This window comes from Myxocyprinus asiaticus, chromosome 13, assembly GCF_019703515.2.
Source record: "Myxocyprinus asiaticus isolate MX2 ecotype Aquarium Trade chromosome 13, UBuf_Myxa_2, whole genome shotgun sequence".
Lineage (NCBI taxonomy): Eukaryota > Metazoa > Chordata > Actinopteri > Cypriniformes > Catostomidae > Myxocyprinus > Myxocyprinus asiaticus.
In genome coordinates this window covers 27,088,688-27,112,711 of record NC_059356.1, presented here as the reverse complement: position 1 = coordinate 27,112,711, position 24,024 = coordinate 27,088,688, and the positions used below count along the sequence as shown (strand labels likewise).

The following is a 24,024-nucleotide window of genomic DNA, read 5'->3' as shown; positions in this document are numbered from 1 at the left end:
CTTTGTGTAGGCTATACTGCTGTATGAAAGAGCTACAGAAAAAGTAACGCAAACTATTTCATGGGGCTGTGTTCTTAGTTGTTTCAGTCTTTGCAATCTTCTTATCCTTTCTGTAGCATGGATATACAGCATTCCTGAGTCATATATCAGCACTCAGTGTCTTACTGCCTGTAAATCTCACTGACTAACAGACTGATTAATGCCCTCTTACTGCCACAAACAGCATTGCCTGACCATTACAATTACAAATAATTACCATCATTACAGCCTTATGGGCTAATTGACAATAGAAACCAGTCAGTGTGGTTTGTGTGCGTATGTGTGTGATAGAGAAACTGTACAGATAAAGCTACTGTAAATGAATAAAAGAACAGTGTAATAATGGTGTGTAGCACAGTCATCGGAGTTGGATACAAAGGATTGCATTGTCACACTTCTGGATAATAATAGATAGGCCTACCAAAGAAGGGGTGGGGGTGACTTATTTAACATTTAACGTTCAATAAATAAAAAATAAAAAAATGGCAGTATTACAAGTGGAGTCTGGATTACATAAATCTTTAAGTAATTAATGTATCTTTAATGCTTTAAATTGAGGAGGCACAAGGGAAAGTAGTGTGGTGCTCTCTTGTGGTGAAAAGCGGGATTGCACGTTAAATAATAAACAGCAACGCATAAGCATATAGCATTAATACAATAAAACATAAATTGCCGTAAACGACGCATGAGCTGACGCACACTGCCTTATTTGTTTCACGTTTAATTTTCATACCAGATCAGCAAGAAGCTCTATTTGCAAAGTGCAAGCCACTCCAAAGCTCATTCAGTTAAAGTTTACTGACAATTTAATGGATGTCACTTGCATTAGAAAATGACTTTGTGGTTAAAAGGGTCAAAATGTACTATTGCTGCATACTCTTGTCTCTTGTAGTGCCAAGCATCATAGGAAGGTATGTTTGATCAGTGGTTCTCAACTGGTTTTGCTTCGGGATTGGAAATCAAGTGGCATTCAAACAGAACATACATATTACACAGGAGAAAAGGCTCCATATTACCATGGTTAGGTCAATGTTGCTAGTCTATAATAATATATAACAATAATAATCTATAGTATATATGAAAAAAATACTAGCCTAAACACATTGAAACTTTAACTACAACTGCCACTGTTGATATAAAAATGATGTGTAATAGATTCTACCTATAGATTTATTTCATATGAAGCTATAACATTTTGTAAAATATATATCAGTTACTTTTACTCATGTAAAATCGTGAAACAATTTTGTAAAGGTGATGTGTAATGAAAGAAAAAATGTAGCGCTTTCCTCCTCAGTGCTGTTTGGCATGTCCGGGCTGCTACTGTTTGAGAGGTTAGTATGGTGGCAAATCAGTGCCAATAATCTGTGCGCATTTTAGACGCTCGCACGCGCGATAAATTGAAGCCACGCGAGGAATCAGGTAGAACTCGCGCGCGCGTTTTAAACCCTTGAGCGCATTATTGACACTCACGCACGTTAGTTCATTGCTGCGAGAGGAAACAGGAAGAACCCGCACGCTCGTTTTACACCCTTGCGCGCACAAAATCTCCTGTGCATTCAAATACAACCTCTCGCGCGCTAGGAAACCTCTACCGCGCGAGCAAGACCATTCTTCTGCCTTTGCTGGTGCGAACACCTTTTAATTTCGTTAGTCGTGGAGCGGGCTCTTTTATGTGTGTAACCTCAAATTTCATTGGTTTTTCCCCTTTCCCCTAAATTAGTTGTGATTGGCTCCCTTTTACTATGTAGAACCATAACAAACTCACCTGTTCTTTGTGAGAGACATGGCTTCATCAAGGGACCCTCTGCATGTTAGTCATTATTCCTTTTTTTGTTGCTATTTTTTTTTTTTTTTCATTTTATAGGGCTGATTTCATACTATATAATGTTTATCTTCACCAGACACTTTAAAAACAGTACTTTTACTAACAGTTTACTAGCTAGCTATTGCATTCTTGTGATGTTAGGTAGAACTACATAGAACAATTTATCTTTTATAAATCGTAGTACTGCAATAAGACTCCAGTAAGTGGCAAATCGAGACAGTTGATTCAGCAGGATGGCTGATCAACAGGGGAGGTGTGTGCAGAGAATATAGACTGCTGGTTATTTAACATTTTATTTTAACAGTATTAGTTTTGTGTGATCATCTGCTTGATCCGGTCATAAAACTGGAGTGGGCCAAATATCTTCCAAAAATATTCAAAAGAGATCTGCAGTTACTCAGGTCAAGTGTCTTGGAAAAAAGCTCTAGCATTACTTCACCATCTTTATCTAGCATCATAGCATACTGTGAGAAGGCCACAGACCTTGGAATAATATATTTTGTTATATATTACAACATGTTATTTTCATGGGAGAAACTGTAAGATTAAAAATAAAAACATTATTAAAAAAAATGTGAAATAGAATTTTTGGTGCAGTATACTACAGCTATTAATAACAGTTTAGGCACAATTCAGGCCTAAAAGCATAGCTGTGGGTGACGTGCAGGTAGGAACCCTTGTACAAGGGATGGAAAGCATATAAAACAATCAACCACGCATAATGACAAGATAGCAATATCTAGACTGATAAAAAAAATTAAAAAAAATTAAAAAAATGCTTTCTCTAAAATGTGTATATTGCATGCTTATTTATATGTACAAGTAATTTACTTTTTTATCTAACGTGACATACATTATGGAAGTTAAAGATAGTCCCCTAATAGCAACTTTGAAATCAGTGGTTTAAAGTCACCAATGTAGACGCAGACACTTTGCAACATCCTGTTAATAAGGCTATTATTTATTTTCCTGGGCTCACAAATTTTCAATTAATTATAAAGTGTCTTACAACTGCAATGACATAAGTCAGATTATATATTATATATAAATACATGGCAGTTCTTTAAGTTCTACTGTATATAGTAACATCACAAGAATGAAACAGCTAGCTAACCTACCTGTTTTAAAAAGTGTCTTCCAAAGATACATTAAATCAGCCCTGTTATTAGCAACAAATAAAGTAATAATGACTAACATGCAGAGGGTCCCTTGATGAAGCAATGTCTCTCACAAAGCACAGGCGAGTTTATGGTTCTTTGTAGTAACAGGGAGCCAAACACAACTGACTTCCGGAAAAAGATAATAACCAATGATATTTGAGGTTACAAACAAAACAGCAAGAGCCTGCCCCAGGACTGACCAAATTAAAAGGTGTTTGCGCGAGCAAAGGCAGAAGAATGACCTTACACGGGCAAAGGGAAACGAACACGAAAGCTATTCGCACCTCGAAAATATCGCAGTGCAGATGAAAAGCCTTTAGCTGCGAGATTATCATTAAATCTGCCTCGGCAGTCCTAAATAGGCTATCACTTGGGCAGCCGCCGAAAAATCTTCAAGGGAGAACTATGGCATCGTTCTTTCCCTGCTGTTCGCGACCAAGTCCGAATAGACCTGTTACCCACCAGTTGAGAAACACTGTGTTAGATGACAAGTCATAAATAAGTCGAACTGTACCTTATCAACACTTAATAAATAAAAAATAAATAAAAACGCTATGAATTCGACCACTGGGACGATGTAGGGAACTCACAGAAGTGTTTCTAGCTAGATTGCAATTCATCATGAACAGAAATTGTCATATCTTAACTTTTGTTTGTCATTGCACCTCAAGATTTTTATGGTATGTTTTATGTATGATTTGATGCTGTAGGCCAAGGGTGCTCAATCCGTTCCTGGTCTAAGACACTCTACCTGATATTTTCAAATGAATCCATAAAAACGTAGCTACTTAAAGCGATTTGTTGAAATTGTCTCTGCAGTCCCGTTTGGGACGGGACTGTTAGTCTAACCAAGGGAAGATGGGGGACCTTATTCCAATAGCTATCTTTGATTTTTAGAGGAATGAAAATGAAGCTTTAAGAGAGAGAGAGACATAAACCGACTTTTCACCGTCTCCGACATTCACATACGACTAGTGTTGAGTGTAATGCATTACTAAGTAATTAATTACTGTAATTAAATACAATTTTCATTGAAAAAAGTAAAGTGATTACTCTTAATTTTTCAGTAATTAAATTACAGCTACTTCTGATGTTATCTTGAGTCATCGGAAAGGGAATTATCTGCTAATCCGCCCGCGTCCAAAACAGATTTGGAATTAATTTAGGAAAAACTGGAATATTTTGAAAACATGAGCCGAAGGAATAACATACGAATAGTTGTAATTCCTGAGCATGAAGAGGGCAGAGATATGATGAAATTCCTGGACGAGCTCTTCCCGAGTCTGCTCGACATAACAGGCCATAAACTGGAAATCGAGTGAGCTCACAGAGTCCCAGCTCACATATCTGCTGAGGGAGACAGGCCCCGATCGATTCTGGCCAAATTTCTGAAATCATCCGGTAAAGATATCGTGTTGCGCCAGGCGAGGAGCAAAGGAAAGCTTTCTTGGGAGGAATCACAATGTTTTCTTGTTCCCGGACTTAGCGAATTCGACAAGAGAGAAACGCGTTCGGTTCAAGGAATGTAAGAAACTCTTACACCAACAGAAGATCACTTTTGCACTGATGTTCCCGGCCAAACTGAGAATAGAAACGAAGAATGGTCGCAAAGTATTTACATGTCCAAAACAGGCACTCTCGTTCATAAATACATTGGAGTAAGCCATTTGATGTTTCTTATATTAGTGGACTGACTCGCGGTTCAGGGACTCTATTATCTGAGGAAGCTGGGTGCCATTTTTGTTTCTTTTTGCGCTGGCTCCGCCTAGCGGCTGGAGTTTGTTTTGTGGCATGACTCCAAGAAACTTTTGCATTGACGGAAGATCTTTTTTACACTGAAGTTTCTGGCAAGATCGAGAATGGACACTTTGGATGATGCAAAATATCTACATGCTCATATAAAGGACGTCTTTTATAAAGTTGACAGGCTGAGTAAGTTATGGTGCATTTTTCTTGTCTTTTTTTTTTTTTTTTTTTTTTTGCGGCCTCCGAGTTAGTTTGGCTCTTGATCATCCGAGGAACCGGGATGCCAGTTTTGCTTTTCGTGCTGGCTCCGCCTAGCGGCTGGAGCTTGTTCTGTTGAATAACACTCCTTTAGCTTTTGGCTGGGGTCTGTTTTACAAAGTATTTTCTGTTATGTAATTCTGCCTCACAAAATTTGTATAGAAGGACCGGACTTGAGCAATCCGATGGCAAAGTTGTCGCAGGGGCTCTCATAGGCGTACATGGACTCTTTAAGGGATTGACACCGGTTGGCGCTGTCGTGCGCGGGGTTAATGCACACGTTTTTCTTTTTTCTGTACGTTTTGTTCGGGGGGAAGTTTGGGGTTTGATTGTTGCATTAATGGGGAATGTGGTCTGTGTAATCTTGTTTTTGACACACAATTTTTTATTTTTTTATATCAATATGTCAAATGTAAATATGAGTGGATTGTCTCTCTCCACATGGAATGTGAATGGGTTGGGGCTCCCTATAAAAAGAAGGAAGGTTATTTATTTTCTTAAATGTAAGATATGATATAGTGTTTCTTCAAGAAACACATCTTTCCCCGCAGAAAGCTGAAAAATTTGGGAAGATATGGGGTGGACATGTTTTCTTTAGTGTTTGCTCAAGTAAGAGCAGGGGAGTCATTTCATTAATAAGTAAACATCTACAATTCAAATTTCTCAAACAGATTAAAGATAAATTAGGAAGAGTCATTATTGTTTTAGCTGAAATTCAGGGGCAAAGGTTGATTTTGGCTAATATTTATGCGCCTAACGCTGATGATCAGGGCTTTTTTATAGATCTTGAAGGGATGCTGCAAGCCGCTGGCACCTCTCATGATATAATATTGGGAGGAGACATTAATCTTTTGATGGACTCCGTCCTTGATCATAGTGAAGCAAAAGTGTGTAAGCTCCCTACAGCAACAGTGACGCTTCACAGGATGTGTAAAAATCTTGGTCTTGCAGATATCTGGAGACTTTTGAACCCATCTGGTAGAGACTATACATTTTTTTCATCAGTCCATAAGATTTACTCTAGAATAGCAAAATTTTGGCTCTTCGTTTAAGTAAGGTTATGACATCTCTTATACATATAGATCAGGTGGGGTTTATTTGGGGCCGCAGCTCTTCTGATAACATCAGGCATTTCATTAATATCATGGTCAGTAGCGAATGATCAGTCTCCGGTCGCTGCCATTTCACTTGACGCCAAAAAGGCATTTGATATGGTAGAGTGGGATTATCTTTTTAAGATTTTAGAAATGTATGGGTTCGGGAGTACATTCATTGGTTGGATTAAGTTACTTTATAGACACCCTGTAGCAGCGGTACAAACAAATGGACTAATTTCAGATTATTTTACTCTGGATAGGGGCACTCGGCAGGGTTGCCCTCTTTCCCCATTATTGTTCTGTCTTGCCCTGGAACCATTAGCAGCCGCGATAAGAAAGATGATTTTCCAGGGGTGGTGGCGGGAGGTGTGGCGCATAAGCTTCTGCTTTACACAGATGATATTTTATTATTCGTCTCCAACCCCACTAGATCTATGCCTTGCCTCCACAGAATTATTAATTCCTTTTCCAAATTCTCTGGATTCAAAGTCAACTGGTCTAAATCCGAAGCTTTATCTCTGACTGCGTACTGTCCAGTAACGGCCTTTCAGCCGGGCGCCTTTCATTGGCCCAAACAGGGCATTAAGTATTTGGGTATTTTATTTGGGTTAGAGTTCATTTTGACCCTTTAAAAAGTTTTCGAGCGATGTGGACAGATGGGCTTCATTACATTTATCGATGATTGGGAAGATTAATGTTATTAAAATTAACTGTATTCCAAAATTCAACTACCTGCTACAGTCACTCCCTATAGATGTCCCACTCTCTTATTTTAAGCAATTTGATAGAATTGCGAAGTCCTTCATTTGGAATGGTAAACGTCCCAGACTACATTCCAACAGATTACATAGGCCGATTGACAAAGGTGGGTTAGGCTTACCAAAGATTTTTTTTTTTTTATTATTATGCGTTCGGTCTCAGGCATTTGGCTCATTGGTCGCTTCCACCTGAGAGAGCCCCTCCCTGGTTTTCTATTGAACAAGAAGTCCTTGCCCCTATTTCACCATTGCAAAGTCTTTCTATTAAACTAAACAGAGAATTAAGTCACACCCCATTATTTCACATTTGCACATGATTTGGACAAGAGTGGCCAGAGTATTTAATTCAGACATTTATTTAAATGTTGCCTCAAGCATATGGCCGAACCCAAAATTATGTATCAATAAGTCCCCTTTCTGTTGGTCAGAGTGGATTGTGAGAGGGGTTGTTACACTCGGCGACCTGTATGAGAGTGGAGTGTTGAGATCTTTTGAGAATCTGGGTCATCATTTTGGGATTCCCAGATCTCAGTTTTATAGGTATTTACAGCTGTGCCACATGCTCTGTACTATTTTTGGGAGTAGCACACACCCCCTTAAAGTGGCAGATGCTTTGGGAGAGGTGATTACTGCTTTTGGAAAAGGTCATGAGGCATCAGTTTATTACTCCCTGCTGGTTCGGAGTCTGGGGGATGGAGCTTTAGCTTTATCAGGAGATTATGGGAAAAAGATTTGAATTTGGTATTGGAGGAAGAAGTGTGGACTAGAATTCTAAAAAATGTAATAAATGGGGTAGTAATAGAGGGGGTTAAGTATTGACTCTGTTTGTATATGTTCTTGCTTGTATGTGTTAATATAGGAATCAATAAAACATTTTTAATATAGGATATCTCTGTATTTTGCTGTGTTCAGCATTCCTTCAACCATGACCAGTCCCTGCAGCTGAAAAACATCCCCACAGCATGATGCTACCACCATGCTTCACCGTTGGCATGATATTGTGCAGGTGATGAGCGGTGCCTGGTTTCCTCCAGACATGCTTTGAATTGAAGCCAAACAGTTCAATCTTCATTTCATCAGACCAGATAATCTTCTATCTCACAGTCTGAGAGTCCTTTAGGTGCTTTTTTGCACATTCCTTGCAGGCTTTTATGTGTTTTGCACTGAGTAGAGGCCTCAGTCTGACCACTCTGCCATAAAGCCCAGATCAGTGGAGTGTTGCAGTGATGGTTATACTTCTGCAAGTTTCTCCCATCTCCACAAATTATCTCTGGAGCTAAACCAGTGTAGCCATCAGGTTCTTGGTCATCTCTCTTACCAAGGTCCTTCTCCCCTGATTGCTCAGTTTGGCCTGGTGGCCAGCTGAAGGAAGTGTCCTGGTTGTTCCAAACTTCTTCCATTTAAGAATTATGGAGGCCACTGTGCTCTTGGGAACCTTCAATGCAGCTGAAATTTTTTGTAGCCTTGCCCAGATCTGTGCCTCAACACATTCCTGTCCCTGAGCTCTGCAGGCAGTTCCTTTGACCTCATGGCTTGGTTTTTGCTCTGATATGCATTTTCAGCTGTGAGACCTTATATACATAGGTGTGTGACTTTCCAAATCATGTCCAATCAATTTAATTTGCCACAGGTGGACTTCAATCATAGTGTAGAAACATATCAAAGATGATCTAGAGAAATGGGATGCCCCTGAGCTAAATTTCAAGTGTCATAGCAAAGAGTCTGAATACTTACTGTATGTCAATGTGCTATTTCAGTTTTTTCTTTTTAATACATTTGCAAAGTTATCAAAAATTTGGTTTTTGCTTTGTCATTATGGGGAATGGAGTGTAGATTGATGTGACAAAAAAACAAAAAAACAATTTGAAGCATTTTAGCATAAGGCTGCAACATAAAATGTGAAAGAAAAATGAAGGGGCCTGAATACACTGTATATATGCTATCTACTACTGTGGCTTAGCACTAAACACTACTGCACTAAAAACACCAGCATATTTAAAACAAATGAACAAAAACTACAGAGTTTTCAAAACCAGTTTAATTTAGTACTAGGGGCATAAACACTGCTTTCTAACAGTGCACTGTTGGAAAAGTGTTTTGTAAGGGTGAGAAAAAAGTTAAACTGGTTAAAAAAAAAAAAAAAAAGAAACAAATTTAATAATGTTTATCATTTACTAAAAGTACCCTTTCATTGCATTCTCTGTGTAGAGTCCCTCTCAAAATCCTACAAGCTTTGCTGAGGGACTGAGTTGAGATTACTTTTTCTCTGGTTTTCAAATTTTCACCACTGCTCTGCAGTAAGAGCCGTTTATCTGTTTGAAATTTTCAAACACTTTCACTAATCTGTTACCATTTACAAATCCATCTGCTCTCTCAACTTCATCATTCTACTCTTCAGTCCTGTTCCAGCACTCTCAACTGTAACAATTAACAGTACTTGAAGACTACTGTTAATTAATGCTGGGTGGGTTAAAGCAAAACGACAGCTAGAAAATCAAGATGTTTCTGACCAAGTAGGTCTTAATCTAAATGAAATGTATTCTTAAAGAAGAGCCTGCTGGTGACTGGCCGAAACAATGGTGTTCAGTGTTTCACTCTCTCCTCAGTTTAATTCACTCAGTGAGGTAGAAGTGCATCTTGTCATTGATGTTCTTCCTCTCTGGGTTAAGCCTCTTCAAGATCTGGGCAAGCACATTGACTGTCTGCTCGCTGCTGAGGCCTGTGCGCTTAGTCTGGAACTTCTTCAGCAGGTCTTTAGTAGTCATGGGCTTCCTGATGAGATACCTACGCACGGCATCCTCTGTTAGCTGTACATCGCTAAAGGGGAGAGATGGCAGAATGTACTTTCCTTATGCCCAAAATATGTAAAACATAATACGGTTTGTGTGATTGCAACAGTGTTTGTCTGAAATTTGGTGAATGGAAGTTTATCATGCAGACAGTACATACATGATACACGTCATTTGGATTGTCCAAAAATCACATAAAGGAATAAAATAAATACATAAGTCTCCAGTGGTTAAATCCATGTCTTCAGAAGAATTATAATAAGTAATAAAAATTCTCACAAAATCTAAAAAATAAAATAAAATAAAAAGCATTATAATAGGTATGGGTGAGAAACAGATCTTCAAGTCTTTTTTTTACTATAAATCTCCACTTTCATTTTCACTTTTACATCTGAAAGACATGGTGTCCGTTTAGTTTCACTTTCACATCTGAAAGTGGACCTTTAGAGTAAAAAACTACTTAATATTGTTCCGTTTCTCAACCACACCTATTATATCGCTTCTGAGGATATGGATTATAACACTGGAGTCATATGGATAACTTATGTTTCCTTTATGCGATTTTTGGAGCTACATACAGTTGAACTCGGAAGTTTACATACATCTAAGCCAAATGCATTTAAATGTTAGGAAATGTTTTTCACAATTCCTGACATTTAATTGTAGAAAACATTCCCTGTCTTAGGTCAGTTAGGATCACTATTTTATTTTAAGAATGTGGGGGGCCTGGGTAGCTCAGTGGTAAAAGACGCTGGCTACCAACCCTGGAGTTCGCTAGTTCGAATCCCAGGGTGTGCTGAGTGACTCCAGCCAGGTCTCCTAAGCAACCAAACTGGCCCGGTTGCTAGGGAGGGTAGAGTCACATGGGGGCCACAACCTCCTCGTGGTCGCTATAATGTGGTTCGTTCTCGGTGGGGTGCATGGTGAGTTGAGTGTGGATTCCGCGGTGGATGGCGTGAAGCCTCCACACGCGCTATGTCTCCGTGGCAAGTGATAAGATGCCACGTGATAAGATGCGCGGGTTGGCGGTCTCAGACGCGGAGGCAGCTGGGATTCGTCCTCTGCCACCCGGATTGAGGTGAATCACTACACGACCACGAGGACTTAAAAGCGCATTGGGAATTGGGCTTTCCAAATTGGGTGAAAAAGGAAAAAAAAAAAAAAGAATGTGAAATGTCAGAATAATAGGAGAGAATGATTTATTTCAGCTTTTATTTCTTTCATCACATTCCCAATGGGTCAGAAGTTTACATACACTTTGTTAATATTTGGTAGCATTGCCTTTAAATTGTTTAACTTGGGTCAAACGTTTTGGGTAGCCTTCCACAAGCTTCTCACAAAAAGTTCCTGGAATTTTGGCCCATTCCTCCAGACAGAACTGGTGTAACTGAGGTTTATAGGCCTCCTTGCTCGCACACACTTTTTCAGTTCTGCCCACAAATTTTCTATCGGATTGAGGTCAGGATTTTGTGATAGCCCCTCCAGTACCTTGACTTTGTTGTCCTTAAGCCATTTTACCACAACTCTGGAGGAATGTTAGGGGTAATTGTCAATTTGGAAGACCCATTTGCGACCAAGCTTTAACTTCCTGGCTGATGTCTTGAGATGTTGCTTCAATATATCCACATAATTTTCCTTCCTTTTGATGCCATCTATTTTGTGAAGTGGACCAGTCTTTTTTGCAGCAAAGCACTCCCACAACATGATGCTGCCACCCCCATGGTTCATGGTTGGGATGGTGTTGTTCAGCTTGCAAGCATCACTATTTTTCCTCCAAACATAACAATGGTCATTATGGCCAAACAGTTCAATTTTTGTTTCATTAGACCAGAGGACATTTTTCCAAAAAGTAAGATCTTTGTCCCCATGTGCACTTGCAAACAGTGGTCTGGCTTTTTTATGGCAGTTTTGGAGCAGTGGCTTCTTCCTTGCTGAGCAGCCTTTCAGGTTATGTCAATATAGGACTTGTTTTAATGTGGATATAGATACTTGTCTACCTGTTTCCTCCAGCATCTTCACAAGGTCCTTTGCTGTTATTCTAGGATTGATTTGCACTTTTCGCACCAAACTACATTCATCTCTAGGAGACAGAATGTGTCTCCTTCCTGAGCAGTATGATGGCTGCGTTGTACAGATGAACATGGTACATTCAGGTGTTTGGAAATTGCTCCCAAGGATGAACCAGACTTGTGGAGGTCCACAATTTGTTTTCTGAGGTCTTGGCTGATTTCTTTAGATTTTCCCATGATGTCAAGCAAAGAGACACTGAGTTTGAAGGTAGGCCTTAAAATACAACCACAGGTACACCTCCAATTCTGTACACCTATCAAAAGCATTGGCTAATTGTCTAAATGCTTGATATCATTTTCTGGAATTTTTCAAGTTGCTTAAAGGCACAGTTAACTTAGTGTATGTAAGCTTTTGATCCACTGGAATAGTGATACAGTCAATTAAAAGTGAAATAATATGTCTGTAAACAATTGTTGAAAAAATTACTCATGCCATGCACAAAGTAGATGTCCTAAACGACTTGCCAGAACTATAGTTTGCTAATATTAAATCTGTGAAATGGTTACAAAATGAGTTTTAATGAATTCAGCCTAAGTGTATGTAAACTTCTGACTTCAACTGTAGGTCTGGTCACCATTCACTTGCATTAAATGGACCTTCAGAGCTGAGATTCTTCTGCTGAAGAAAGAAAGTCATACACATCTGGGATGGCATGAGGGTGAGTAAATGATGAGAGAATTTTCATTTTTGGGTGAACTATCCTTTTAAGTTGTATTCACTCTCAAATCAAATCATTGATCAACTAAAGTATACTGAGCCCAAATTAAATATGTTGACACGTCAATAACATACAGTTGAAGTCATAGTTGCTTGGCATTGCTTATTCTTATTCTCATACATTCATCGTTTTATCCTTTGTCATTTTACTGTGTGTTTCGGGTTTTTCCACTTTTCTACTGTTTCATCTGTGTGTATTTTACCTGTTGCTGCTGGTGCCTAGCTCGAGTCTGTGTTTGTAGCCTGCAAGCTTTTTAAACATTGCTTATCTGTTTTCAGCTTTTAATCCTTAATATCTTCCATTTTTGATCGCGCATCGGGATTTCTCCCGCATTATTCTCTTATCGCAATTCAACTGCGTGCATTTTCCGCATGCATCCGTTTTCTATTTGTATCGCAATTAAATGAGCGCACCCGTTTTTCTCCTCTGTGTTACACGGATTATTGCATCGATCTCAAAGCACCGCTTATCAAGAACAACCATAACAACAAACAAGTGCGTGAGGGATTCACATCGATCTCAAACCCTTACCGCTCAGGACCAACCAACAACAACAACAATCATTTGTGGTAAGTCATGGCATCCACTCATGTTATTTCTCCTTGCACTGCATGTCACATGTTTACAATAGCTTCTTCCGTCAGCAGTGAGGGATTTACGCATGATAAATGTAAGGAATTAGTCAGGCTGACGGAGAAGGTTAATGAGTTATAAGACATGCATCCGAATGCAAGTGGAGGTCAGTGAGAATGAGAAGCCAGTAGATACTGTTTCGGATGCAGGTAGTACAGCAAGCAACACAAACACTTTGGTTCCAGCTCTAGAGCCCCTGCAGCAGGGCGTTTGGGTGACATCTCAGCGGCATACACGCTCAGCAAAGCGACACCACTCCTCCATTACTGTTAGGGTTTCCAATCGATTCTCCCCACTCAGTGATGCACCCAATGAGAATCATGTTGAAAAAGTTCTAATAATTGGTGATTCTATTGTAAGGAACGTGGAAATAGAGACTCCAGCCACTATTGTTAAATGTATTTTGGGTGCCAGAGCGTCTGACATCAGATCAAATTTACAAGTGCTGGCTAATGCTAAACATAGATTTTCTAAAATTGTTATTCATGTTGGCACTAATGATGTCCGGCTTCGCCAGACGGAGATCACTAGAGATAATGTTAAAGAGGTGTGTGAACTTGCAAAAATGATGTCAGACACTGTAATATGCTCTAGCCACCTCCCTGCACGTCGTGGTGATGAGGTTTATAGTAGATTAGTGTCACTGAATGGTTGGATGTCTGAGTGGTGTCTGGAGAATAGCATAGGATTTATAGACAACTGGAAGAGTTTTTGGGGTAGACCTGACCTGCTAAAGAGAGATGGACTCCATACCTCCGGGGAAGGTGCCGCTCTCCTCTCTAGTAATTTGGTTCATAGACTTAATAATGATAGTATTTGACTAACTGAGGCCCATATCAGGAAGCAGACAAACTGGCTAATCCGAACGTCTGCTAGCTGCTTTGAGACATCACACAGGTCACATAAACTACAACACACAGAGAATGCATCACTTAGATATCACATCGAGACTGTGTCGGTTCCCCAAACTACCAAACACAAAACTCTTAAGGTCAAACTTGAACAAAACAAAAAAATTAAAGATAAACATATGAAGGTAGGGCTACTAAACATTAGATCTCTTTCTACCAAAGCACTATTTGTAAATGAAATTATTACAGATCATAGTTTGGATGCGCTCTGTTTGACTGAAACCTGGCTTAAACCGGATGAATATATTAGTTTAAATGAATCTACTCCCCCAGGTTATTGTTATAAACATGAGCCTTGTCTGAAGGGTAGAGGAGGAGGTGTTGCTACAATTTACAGTGACGTTTTTGGTGTTACTCAGAGGACAGGATATAAGTTTAAGTCTTTTTAACTAATAATGCTTAATGTGACACCGTCAGATATAAATAAATAAAAAAACTCTGTCGCCTTTTGCCCTTGCTACAGTATATAGATCACTCGGGCCTTATTCTGATTTCCTTGGTGAATTTGCTAATTTTTTTTATCAGATACTGTAGTTACTGTAGACAGAGCTTTAATTGTTGGTGACTTCAACATTCACATAGATAATGAAAATGACTCACTGGGATTAGCATTTATCGATATTCTCAACTCTCTTGGAGTCAGACAAAATGTGACAGGGCCAACTCATCGCCATAATCATACGCTAGATTTAATTCTGTCATATGGAGTAGATGTTGATACTACAGAAATTCTACCACAGAGTGATGACATCTCAGATCATTACCTCGTCTCTTGTATGCTGCGATCAGCTATGTTACTCAATCTACACCACGCTATCGTTCAGGTAGAACTATTCTTTCGACCACTAAAGATAGCTTCACTAATAATCTTCCAGATCTATCTCATACACTCAGTAAGCCCCAAAGCCTAGAAGAACTTGATAAAATAACAGAAAATATAAATACAGTCTTCTCTAGCACTCTTGATAGTGTCGCCCCCCTTCGATTAAAGAAAAAAGCCCTGCACCATGGTACAATGATCACACTCATGCTCTCAAGAGAGCAGCTCGGAAAATGGAGCGCAAGTGGAAGAATACAAAATTAGAGGTATTTCGCGGTGCATGGAAGGATAGTGTCTGTAGCTACAGACAGGCACTAAAAGCTGCCAGGTCAGCATATTTTAGCAAACTCATAGAAAATAACCACAACAATCCTAGGTGTTTATTCAGTACTGTGGCTAAATTGGTTAGGAATAAAGCCTCAACTGAACAAGATATTCGCTCACAGCACAAGAGTAAATTCATGAATTTCTTTACTATCCTTAGGACATGTCCCAAGAAACTTTAAAATGGCAGTTATCAAACCACTTATTAAGAAGTCACAACTTGATCCTGGAGAACTGGCTAATTATAGAACGATTTCAAATCTCCCATTTATGTCGAAATGACAACTAATAGCAGCCGGTGCCAGCCAAACATCACTTCAGTCTATTACGATGGACTTCAGAGGATGAACTGATGCCAACTCCAACCATAAGACATGGGATACATCATATGCCATTGCCTGAACCTTGGACTTAGGATAAACCTCACCGAAATTACAGGCCGGTTGGACTGCGATGCACCTCACTGATCTCTGCCTGCATCACCTCGGTCTAATGATGGACTACACTCTTATAATGGAATACATAGACTATCAATTAATTGCCAACAAAACCCTTCATAAGCCGACTAACAAGGACAATGCATCTACGTGAATTTCTGCAGTTAATCCAGGATGGACTTCAAAGACATTATACATTAATCTTACAGTTCATACAAAATCTTTGTTTAAACACTGACCCTTAACACTTACTTAGTTTAGTAATGTTAAACCATGACTTGCACTATACATAAGTAATATTGGAATTATATTCATGATGTTAGCCAGAGGGGAACTGGCCTCCACAATGAGCCTGGTTTCTCCCAAGGTTATTTTTCTCCATTAACCAACATCTTACAGAGTTTTGTGTTCCTTGCAACAGTCGCCTTTGGCTTGCTCACTGGGTTTCTAAATACAATTATTATTTAATTACTTATTTTTAAACACAATTCACAATCATATTTTATCAAACTACACAATGATGACTAAGATATTATAGATATTACAGTTTCATTTTATGTTAATGCATGACTTTCTGTAAAGCTGCTTTGAAACCATGTGTGTTGTGAAAGGCGTTATACAAATAAAAATGACTTGACACTTAGGTTGAAGTCATTAAAACTAATTTTTTAACCACTCCACAGATTTCATATTAGCAAACTATAGTTTGTGGCAAGTCATTTAGGACATCTACTTTATGCATGACGAGTAATTTTTCCAACAATTGTTTACAGACAGATTGTTTCACTTTTAACTGACTATATCACAATTTCAGTGGGTCAGAAGTTTACATACACTAAGTTAACTGTGCCTTTAAACAGCTTGGAAAATTCCAGAAAATTATGTCAAGCCTTTAGGCAATTAGCCAATTAGCTTTTAATAGGCTAATTGGCTAACTGGAGTCAATTTGAGGTGTACCTGTGGATGTATTTTAAGGCCTACATCATGGGAAAATCAAAAGAAATCAGCTAAGACCTCTGAAAATTCTGGTTCATCCTTGGGAGAAATTTCCAAATGCCTGAAGGTACCACTTTCATCTGTACAAACAATAGTACGCAAGTATAAACACCATGGGACACCACAGCCATCATACTGCTCAGCAAGGAGACATGGGGACAAAGATCTTACTTTCTGGAGAAATGTCCTCTGGTCTGATGAAATAAAAGTTTTACAGTTTGGTCATAATGACCATCGTTATGTTTGGAGGAAAAAGGGGGAGGCTTGCAAGCCGAAGAACACCATCCCAACCATGAAGCATGGGGGTGGCAGCATCATGTTGTGGGGGTGCTTTGCTGCAGGAGGGACTGGTGCACTTCACAAAATTGATGGCATCATGAGGAAGGAACATTATGTTGATATATTAAAGTAACATCTCAAGACATCAGCCAGGAAATTAAAGCTCAGTCGTAAATGGGTCTTCTAAATGGACAATGACCCTGAGCATACCTCCAAAGTTGTGGCAAAATGGCTTAAGGACAACAAAGCCAAGGTATTGGAGTGACCATCACAAAGCCCTGACCTCAATCCAATAGAAAATGTGTGGGCAGAACTGAAAAAGCATTTACAAGCAAGGAGGCCTATAAAACCTGGCTCAGTTACACCAGTTCTGTCTGGAGGAATGGGCCAAAATTCCAGCAACTTATTGTGAGAAGCTTATGGAAGGCTACCCAAAAAAGTTAAACAATTTAATGCCAATGCTACCAAATACTAACAAAGTGTATGCAAACTTCTGACCCACTGGGAATGTGATGACAGAAATAAAAGCTGAAATAAATCATTCTCTCTACTATTATTCTGACATTTCACATTATTAAAATAGTGATCCTAACTGACTTAAGACAGGGAATGTTTTCTAAGATTAAATTTTAAGTTTAAATATATTTGGCTAAGGTGTAAGTAAACTTCTGACTTCAACTGTACCTCATTGGTTCTTGTGTCATGATGTTTGGTCATGAGTTATTGACATATAACCATATTTGATTTGGACTCTGTATTCAAGAGTTGATCAATTATTTAATTTGACTTGAGAGTAAATAATGACTTAAATTTCAGTCTGTTTATCATATAAAGAGACCATATGCCATCAGAAGACTTGTTTATGATGCATGAGTTGCACAGACTACTTTAATGGCGTTTCTTCAACTTTAAAGTAAGGCACTATTCACTTCTACTGCATGGAAATCTGCAATCACTGCATTCTTTGAAATAGATTCTTTGTGTTCCACAGAATAAAGTATGTTATATAGGTATGGAACATGAGGGTGAGTAAATGGTGACAGACTTTCCATTTTTGGGTGAACTTTTCCTTTAATGGAAGCATCAAATAAACCCTGTACAGCCAAAGGCTGGAGAACAGATGTTAGCACAGATCTGGGGAGAATAGTTGAGGAGTGCAGGGATCTGGGCATAAGTGAGTGTTTAAAACAGACAATGAGAGGACAAGGTACCTGGAGCTTGGGGTGGATTTCCCTGATGCTGGCTGGGGAGTGCTCTTCCCAGAAGAGCTCTGAGGGCTAGGCTCCATCTTTAATCTCTTAGCAGCTGGAGTCTCTGAACTAGATACGACAGTCTGGCGCTTACCTGAGACAAAAGCACGAACATGAAATTTAGCAAGACAAGAAATGGAGCGGTGAAGAGCAACAAAGACAAAACATAATACGGAGAAAAAGGGAATGCAGATAATGAAAAATAAATGGCAATACACTGCATGAACAACCAAGAGGGAACAGTCTTGTCAATATCAATATGTGGTTAGAGGTTGAGCATGTTAGTGCACCTTGCTCCAATTTGTTGGCAGCTGCACGGAGAGTATTAGAAGTGGCAGCGTTGTCGATAGAAGGCGTGCCAGGTCGACTTCCTGTTCTTGAATTACCTGCAGAGCCACGGCCACCCCCTCGCTTAGGAGGAGTGCGTTTCTTCTGTGAGATGGAAGATTATAAGAGAACACTGTACCATATGTAACAACCTCAGAACACCAAGATTTCTCTCTCTCTCTCTCTCTCTCTCTCACACACACACACACACACACACACAAACACACAAATATAGTCCATTACCACCATAAACAGAGCTGAAGCTGCCTCTCCTTCAATATCACTGTCTTCTGAGCTGTCCGACTCTCCACTGCTGTCTGCAACAGCATAATTTTTTTTTTTTTAGATTACCTGCAAGTTGATAATATAGGTGTCCAGGATTTAAATGTGCATAATGTAATGTCACTTACTGTATATATGAATAAAATAGAGACTTGTGTCTCTGCAGAACAAAAACAGGCGTTTTCCAATCAGTAGGCATTTTCCAATCAGTGGGCATTCTCAAACCGGGATGGGTGTTTTTCAAACGCTTTACACGATTTGCCTACTATGCTGAGATTCCCTACTTTCATTGGATAGTTGAAAAACATCCATCCCAATGTGAAAACGCCCACAGATTGAGAAACGCCCATTATTGTTCTGCAGAGACCTATACTTCATAAAATAAGGGAAATGTAGGTTCCAAACAAAACCATCTCTTTGAAAGGGAATACAGAATAAGATGGCAATGCGAGGTTGCTTTTACCTTTCTTTTTCTTCTTTTCCACCTGCACTGGTGTCTTTTTCCCATCTTCCTCCTCTTCTTCCTCCTTTGCATCCTCCTCATTCTTGTTCTCTTCCTCACTCTCTTCCTCGCTGTCTGACATTTCATCAATGCCTATTAGAAACACAGAAAGCTTTACTGGGTTGTTTTGCCTAAAATAATACAAAGGGCACGATTGCAAATAGCCAGGCTGGCCACCAACCTTTGGGTACATCCTCTCCTTTATTGGGCTTTGTCTTCTCTGGCTCTTCCTCTTCAGAGCTGGAGCAGAGACAGAATGATGATTAGGCTGAAGTAACCACAAAGTGCATATTTTGATAAAGGTGTGCAAGTATGTGGCAATAGTAACTGTGCATTTGTGGGCCAATGGAGTCACCTGCTCTCATCAGACATGTAGTCCACCTCTAACCCCTCGAAGTCCCCATCGTCACTGTCCTCAAAATCGCTGCCCTTTTTCTTCTTTTTTCCCTTGCCTTTGGGGCCTTTGTCCTTTTTAGCTTTTGACTTGTCTTCCCCATCTGCATTACAAAAGAACGGTTGCTCATAAAGACTCGAAAGTATGCTACAGATTTCTGTTTGCCACTATGTCTTATGCACAAATTTCATCATCATTCCTGTGCACATCATCTGCACATGTGCCTGGAAATTACTAGACTTTATCAGGTCAGATGGAGTATTACACTGCAGTCATAGTTCATATGCATCAAACTCTTCTGTATGGACTCAAGCTCAACAGAGTATATTTTGAAAGGATAGAATGTTCGATTGTGTGCGAGACATAACAGCAGGTGAAAAATGAAGCATACTCTAGGCCAGGGTTATTCAACTTTATCGACATGTGAGCTAGAGGGAAAACTCTTCGGGGCACGCGGGCTAAGACAGAGTATTTTGTAAACGAAAAGCTTCTATCTACAGACACTGAGTTATAATATACCCATATTACTTCATTCTATAAAAGACATGTGTTTATAGTTACAAAAAAATTAGCATGAGAAACACAGAATTTAGAAGTTTGTTATAGATGCAGTGAAATGATTTAAAATTTTCACTTTTCAAATCGAATGTTTTCTTGACCAAATTAATGAATAGAACCTTTCTGTTTCTCTAAAATCATAGACGACTAACAAGCATGAGTTCAGTTTTTTAATGTTCCCTTTTCATCAAAATGACAGATAATGATTATTTGTAGCTTAACCTCTGAAAGTATCAGGGCTCCTGCACGAGACATTTTAAAAACATAGAGACAAGGCCACCCTTGAATCTGAGTGGAAGAGAGGAACAAGAGGTGGAATCAATGATCCAATGAGGTGTTGTCCAAAAGTCTGTCTAGCGCAACTGGGCCACCAGTCCCAAGTCCCAAGGCTTTTGACTCTTTGCTCACCCTCTCCCATGCTGCCTTCACTGTCATCGCTGCTCATTTCCAAATCTTCCTCCGAGTCATGTATGCGCAGGTCTCCCCCTCTGCCTCCCTTCTTTTTCTTTTTCTTCCCCCCTTTCTCTCCCTCCTCCTCACCCTCCTCTCCTCGCTCCTGTTCTCGGAGATGCCGCTGAAGCATAATATTGAAGTGATTCACCACTTTGTTCCTCCTGTATGGAACATGAAAAGCAGATGATGTTTGATCTGTTTTGGTTAAGTTTTTGCTATGTATTTCAGGAATGTCCTCCAAGAGGACCATCAAGACTTTTTAGGTTTGTTCTAACACGACCACTTAAACTGCCTTCACCTTCCCCATTCTTCCTCTGCCTCCTCAGCTGTGAGTGTACGATGCTTGGCCTGTGGTGTGAAGTTGTACCAGGCATGTACAGGAAAAGCCTCAAAGGCACCATCAGCAGATTGTGTAAAGATGTAGTAGGAAGCATTCTCTGTAATTCCACCCTTTTTCAGACCCTTGAATCTGAGTGGAAGAGAGGAACAAGAGGTGGAATCAATGATCCAATGAGGTGTTGTCCGAAGGCATATAACAGAGTTAATTTATATGTATGACAAAATGCTGATAAACAATAACAAAATCATCTTATAAAACACGATTTAAGGGTTTACACGCAAATCAATAAACTGACAATACAATCAGTAGCAGTTCTAGCTTGTATGGCGCCCTGGGCAAACCCCCACCCCCCTCAACAGTTCACAACCTTTCCCTGATACAGAACACCATTTAAGCTGTTATAAAATCTTACTTACTGTCAGCATGCATGTGAATTGTGAACACATTCAAAAGTGGTAATTGGCCAGAGAAGAAGAAATATGTCTGTAACTTCATTTAGACAGTACCTTCTTCCTGCCTTGCCATTAACTTTAAGGATCCAGGGCTGGTCCTCCACCTTGAACTCCTTTGTAACAATGCCATACTTCTTCCTCCGTGCTTCCTCTCTCTGTTTCTTTCCAAACTCACTGCCAGCCGCCCCCTCCGTGGTCTCCTCCTCTCCATATATGCGCCTATTACTCATATCCCGCTCCATACGGGCCTAAACATGGCATATTTACATTTACAAAGGTGTGTAAAAAAAATAAAAATAAAATAAAAAAAAAAAATAAAAAAAAAGTGGAGGAGCAGATGTCAAGATGGGATGAAGCAGAAACACCTTTTTAAGTAGCCTTGTACCATGCTCATTTACCTGAGTCCATATGGAACAACTGACTTTATCGCCAGAATTGAATGCCATTATGTTGTATTTTTTACTGGTGTTTCTGTTGGGAAAAAAGAGAAGACCAGAGATCAGATACATTTCTCCAGTTGCTCTAATTATAAAATATGGAATAAACAAACAAACAAACAAACAGAGTTATACTTACTTAGGAACCCGTACAATATACTCTGTTGTGGAGGAACTGCTGCTTCCCTGCAAACATGACAACTCTTTAAGACTGATAAGAGCTTTTAACAATGCTGAACTGTATCAAGTTATACAACAACTTTTTTATTCATATTTTTAGAAAGACAAACACATAATTAATGTTGAACACAACACTTTGGATGAACATGAGGTAAGAGTGAGTGATGCTGATGCTTTGACAAATGTCCAACTTACCAAAGACGTCATCTCAGCATATATAACCTGCACATAATGGATGAAAACAAGTACAAAAGAACAAATGAACAACACTTCCACATCTCTGACTCATTCTCAGGCCATCTTCAGACTACAAAAAAACAGAAGCCGAATATAAACATTAGTCACAGCGGGAAACTTCTTTCCTGTTAAATAAAGGTCCAACAATAAAAAAGATGCTATAGACAACACATTTTCTCTCTATATTAGACTCTTTATTTTTCCGCCATTGATTTCTTTTTACATTCAGAGTATGAATTCAAGGCTCCAAAAAGTGTTACACAGTAAATGCACCTTAATCAAAGAGCTTTAGCTGTACGACTGGAGGTTTTGAAGTTGTGCATTTGTGTTTGTTCCGAAGTTTGAAATAAGCATCATACATTCAACCGGCTTGATGGAGAACATCCGATCCTCTTTACTTCCCAATGCTAAAATCTAGTACGTACGGCAGCTGATACCGTACCTTAATTTGATTATTCTGTAAATAGGTATTGTAATATCACCCCGCAAAGAAATACAAGTACATTTCAAAAAATCAAAAAATGATCAAAACAGCTCCAACCTCCAACAACGAATACTGTTCTTCTACAATTTGTGTAGATAATTGCATGGAGAATTACTGCCACCTGATGTGCTGGAGAGAATAGACGTTATTCATGCTAGCGCCATCTTTGAGTTTTAATAGGTATGACAACGAGGCTATGAGGGATAGACTTACAGCCTCTTCAATGGGCTGTACTGCAGTTTAAAGTGTTTTTGGATTGTTCCGCGGACAAAACATTGAAAAAAAAAATATCTGTCCAAGAACATTCAGTATACAAAGAACTCCAGATAACATGAGTTGTGGTAAATCAAATGTGATCTAGGAGCTTTTTACAGCTTTATACCATTCGTGCCATTGAAGAGATGGTAAGTCTATCCCTCACAGCCTCATTGTCATTCCCATTAAAAAAATAAAAGATGGCACTAGCATGAATAAGGTCTCATGAATAAGGGCGTACTCACGCTAGGCCCAGTTGCCTTGTACCGTGCCCAAGCACGATTGTCCCCTGGCCCTACCCACTCCCCTGCACATTGCACTTAACATTCCGAGCCTGAGCACGCTTACGTCATTGTGATGTGACTTTTTGTTTGGAAGAAAACGTTACTTACTTTTTGGCTTATTTGGAGTCGTTTTGGGGTGCGGTGACACACGACCCTCTCACATGCCTAATTGTCAATAGCATCGTACCGCTGGAATTCATCCTGCCAGATTTACGGAGTGCATCCCATACCTTCAGATACTGAACCCGCAGTTTTTCAGCTTGTCACGTCATTGCTCAATGGTTCTTTGGTATCTATGAGCAAGAAGATAGTCACAAATTTTACCAAATATTTCGGAGTTCTTGTCTGTTGTATCCAGTTGTTCCTGTATTCTCTCGTCTGCCCAAATTTCCAGTAAACTGCACTTCTGTCGTAGACCAAAGTGGTCCCTTTGCCTCCATGTTTGTTAAATGGAACAGTCGCATCACTGACGTCATGTTTTGAGTTCTGTGCTCGGCCACGGTTAGCGATCACACTAGATGCATACTGTGCCTGAGTCCAGCTGAACCGTGCCCGAGCCCACCTCTTCAAGCAGGCCTGGGCACGGTTATTTAGATCTGCTTGAAACCCTGGTTGGGAAACTGCTTTTTTATCATGTCTTTCATCACATAATTTTATAATTAAGTCTCTTTTCCAAAAAGAACCCATAACAACACCATATGTGGTGTTGTATTTTGAGAACTTTGT

At 39.5% G+C, this 24,024-nt stretch overlaps 1 protein-coding gene across 10 annotated transcripts; it reads right to left on the bottom strand.

Annotated features, from left to right (window-relative positions):
- Positions 1-1,913: 1,913 nt before the first annotated feature.
- On the bottom strand, positions 1,914-23,766 carry LOC127450720 (general transcription factor IIF subunit 1-like). Of its 10 annotated transcripts, none has more exons than XM_051715026.1 (14): positions 23,407-23,766; positions 22,234-22,260; positions 21,998-22,044; positions 21,820-21,892; positions 21,476-21,669; positions 20,928-21,098; positions 20,585-20,790; positions 19,580-19,721; positions 19,406-19,464; positions 19,186-19,317; positions 18,684-18,757; positions 18,404-18,545; positions 18,075-18,207; positions 1,914-9,703 (listed from the first exon to the last, which is right to left on the bottom strand). In XM_051715026.1, the coding sequence occupies exons 2-14, from the start codon at positions 22,243-22,245 to the stop codon at positions 9,499-9,501; spliced, it is 1,590 nt and encodes a 529-aa protein (XP_051570986.1). In that variant the 5' UTR covers positions 22,246-22,260; positions 23,407-23,766; the 3' UTR covers positions 1,914-9,498. The 10 variants fall into 10 exon arrangements, with proteins under 10 accessions (XP_051570986.1, XP_051570985.1, XP_051570979.1 ...); XM_051715025.1 differs by having other exon boundaries at positions 22,234-22,345; positions 23,407-23,765; XM_051715019.1 differs by lacking the exon at positions 23,407-23,766 and adding an exon at positions 22,817-22,879.
- Positions 23,767-24,024: the final 258 nt, after the last annotated feature.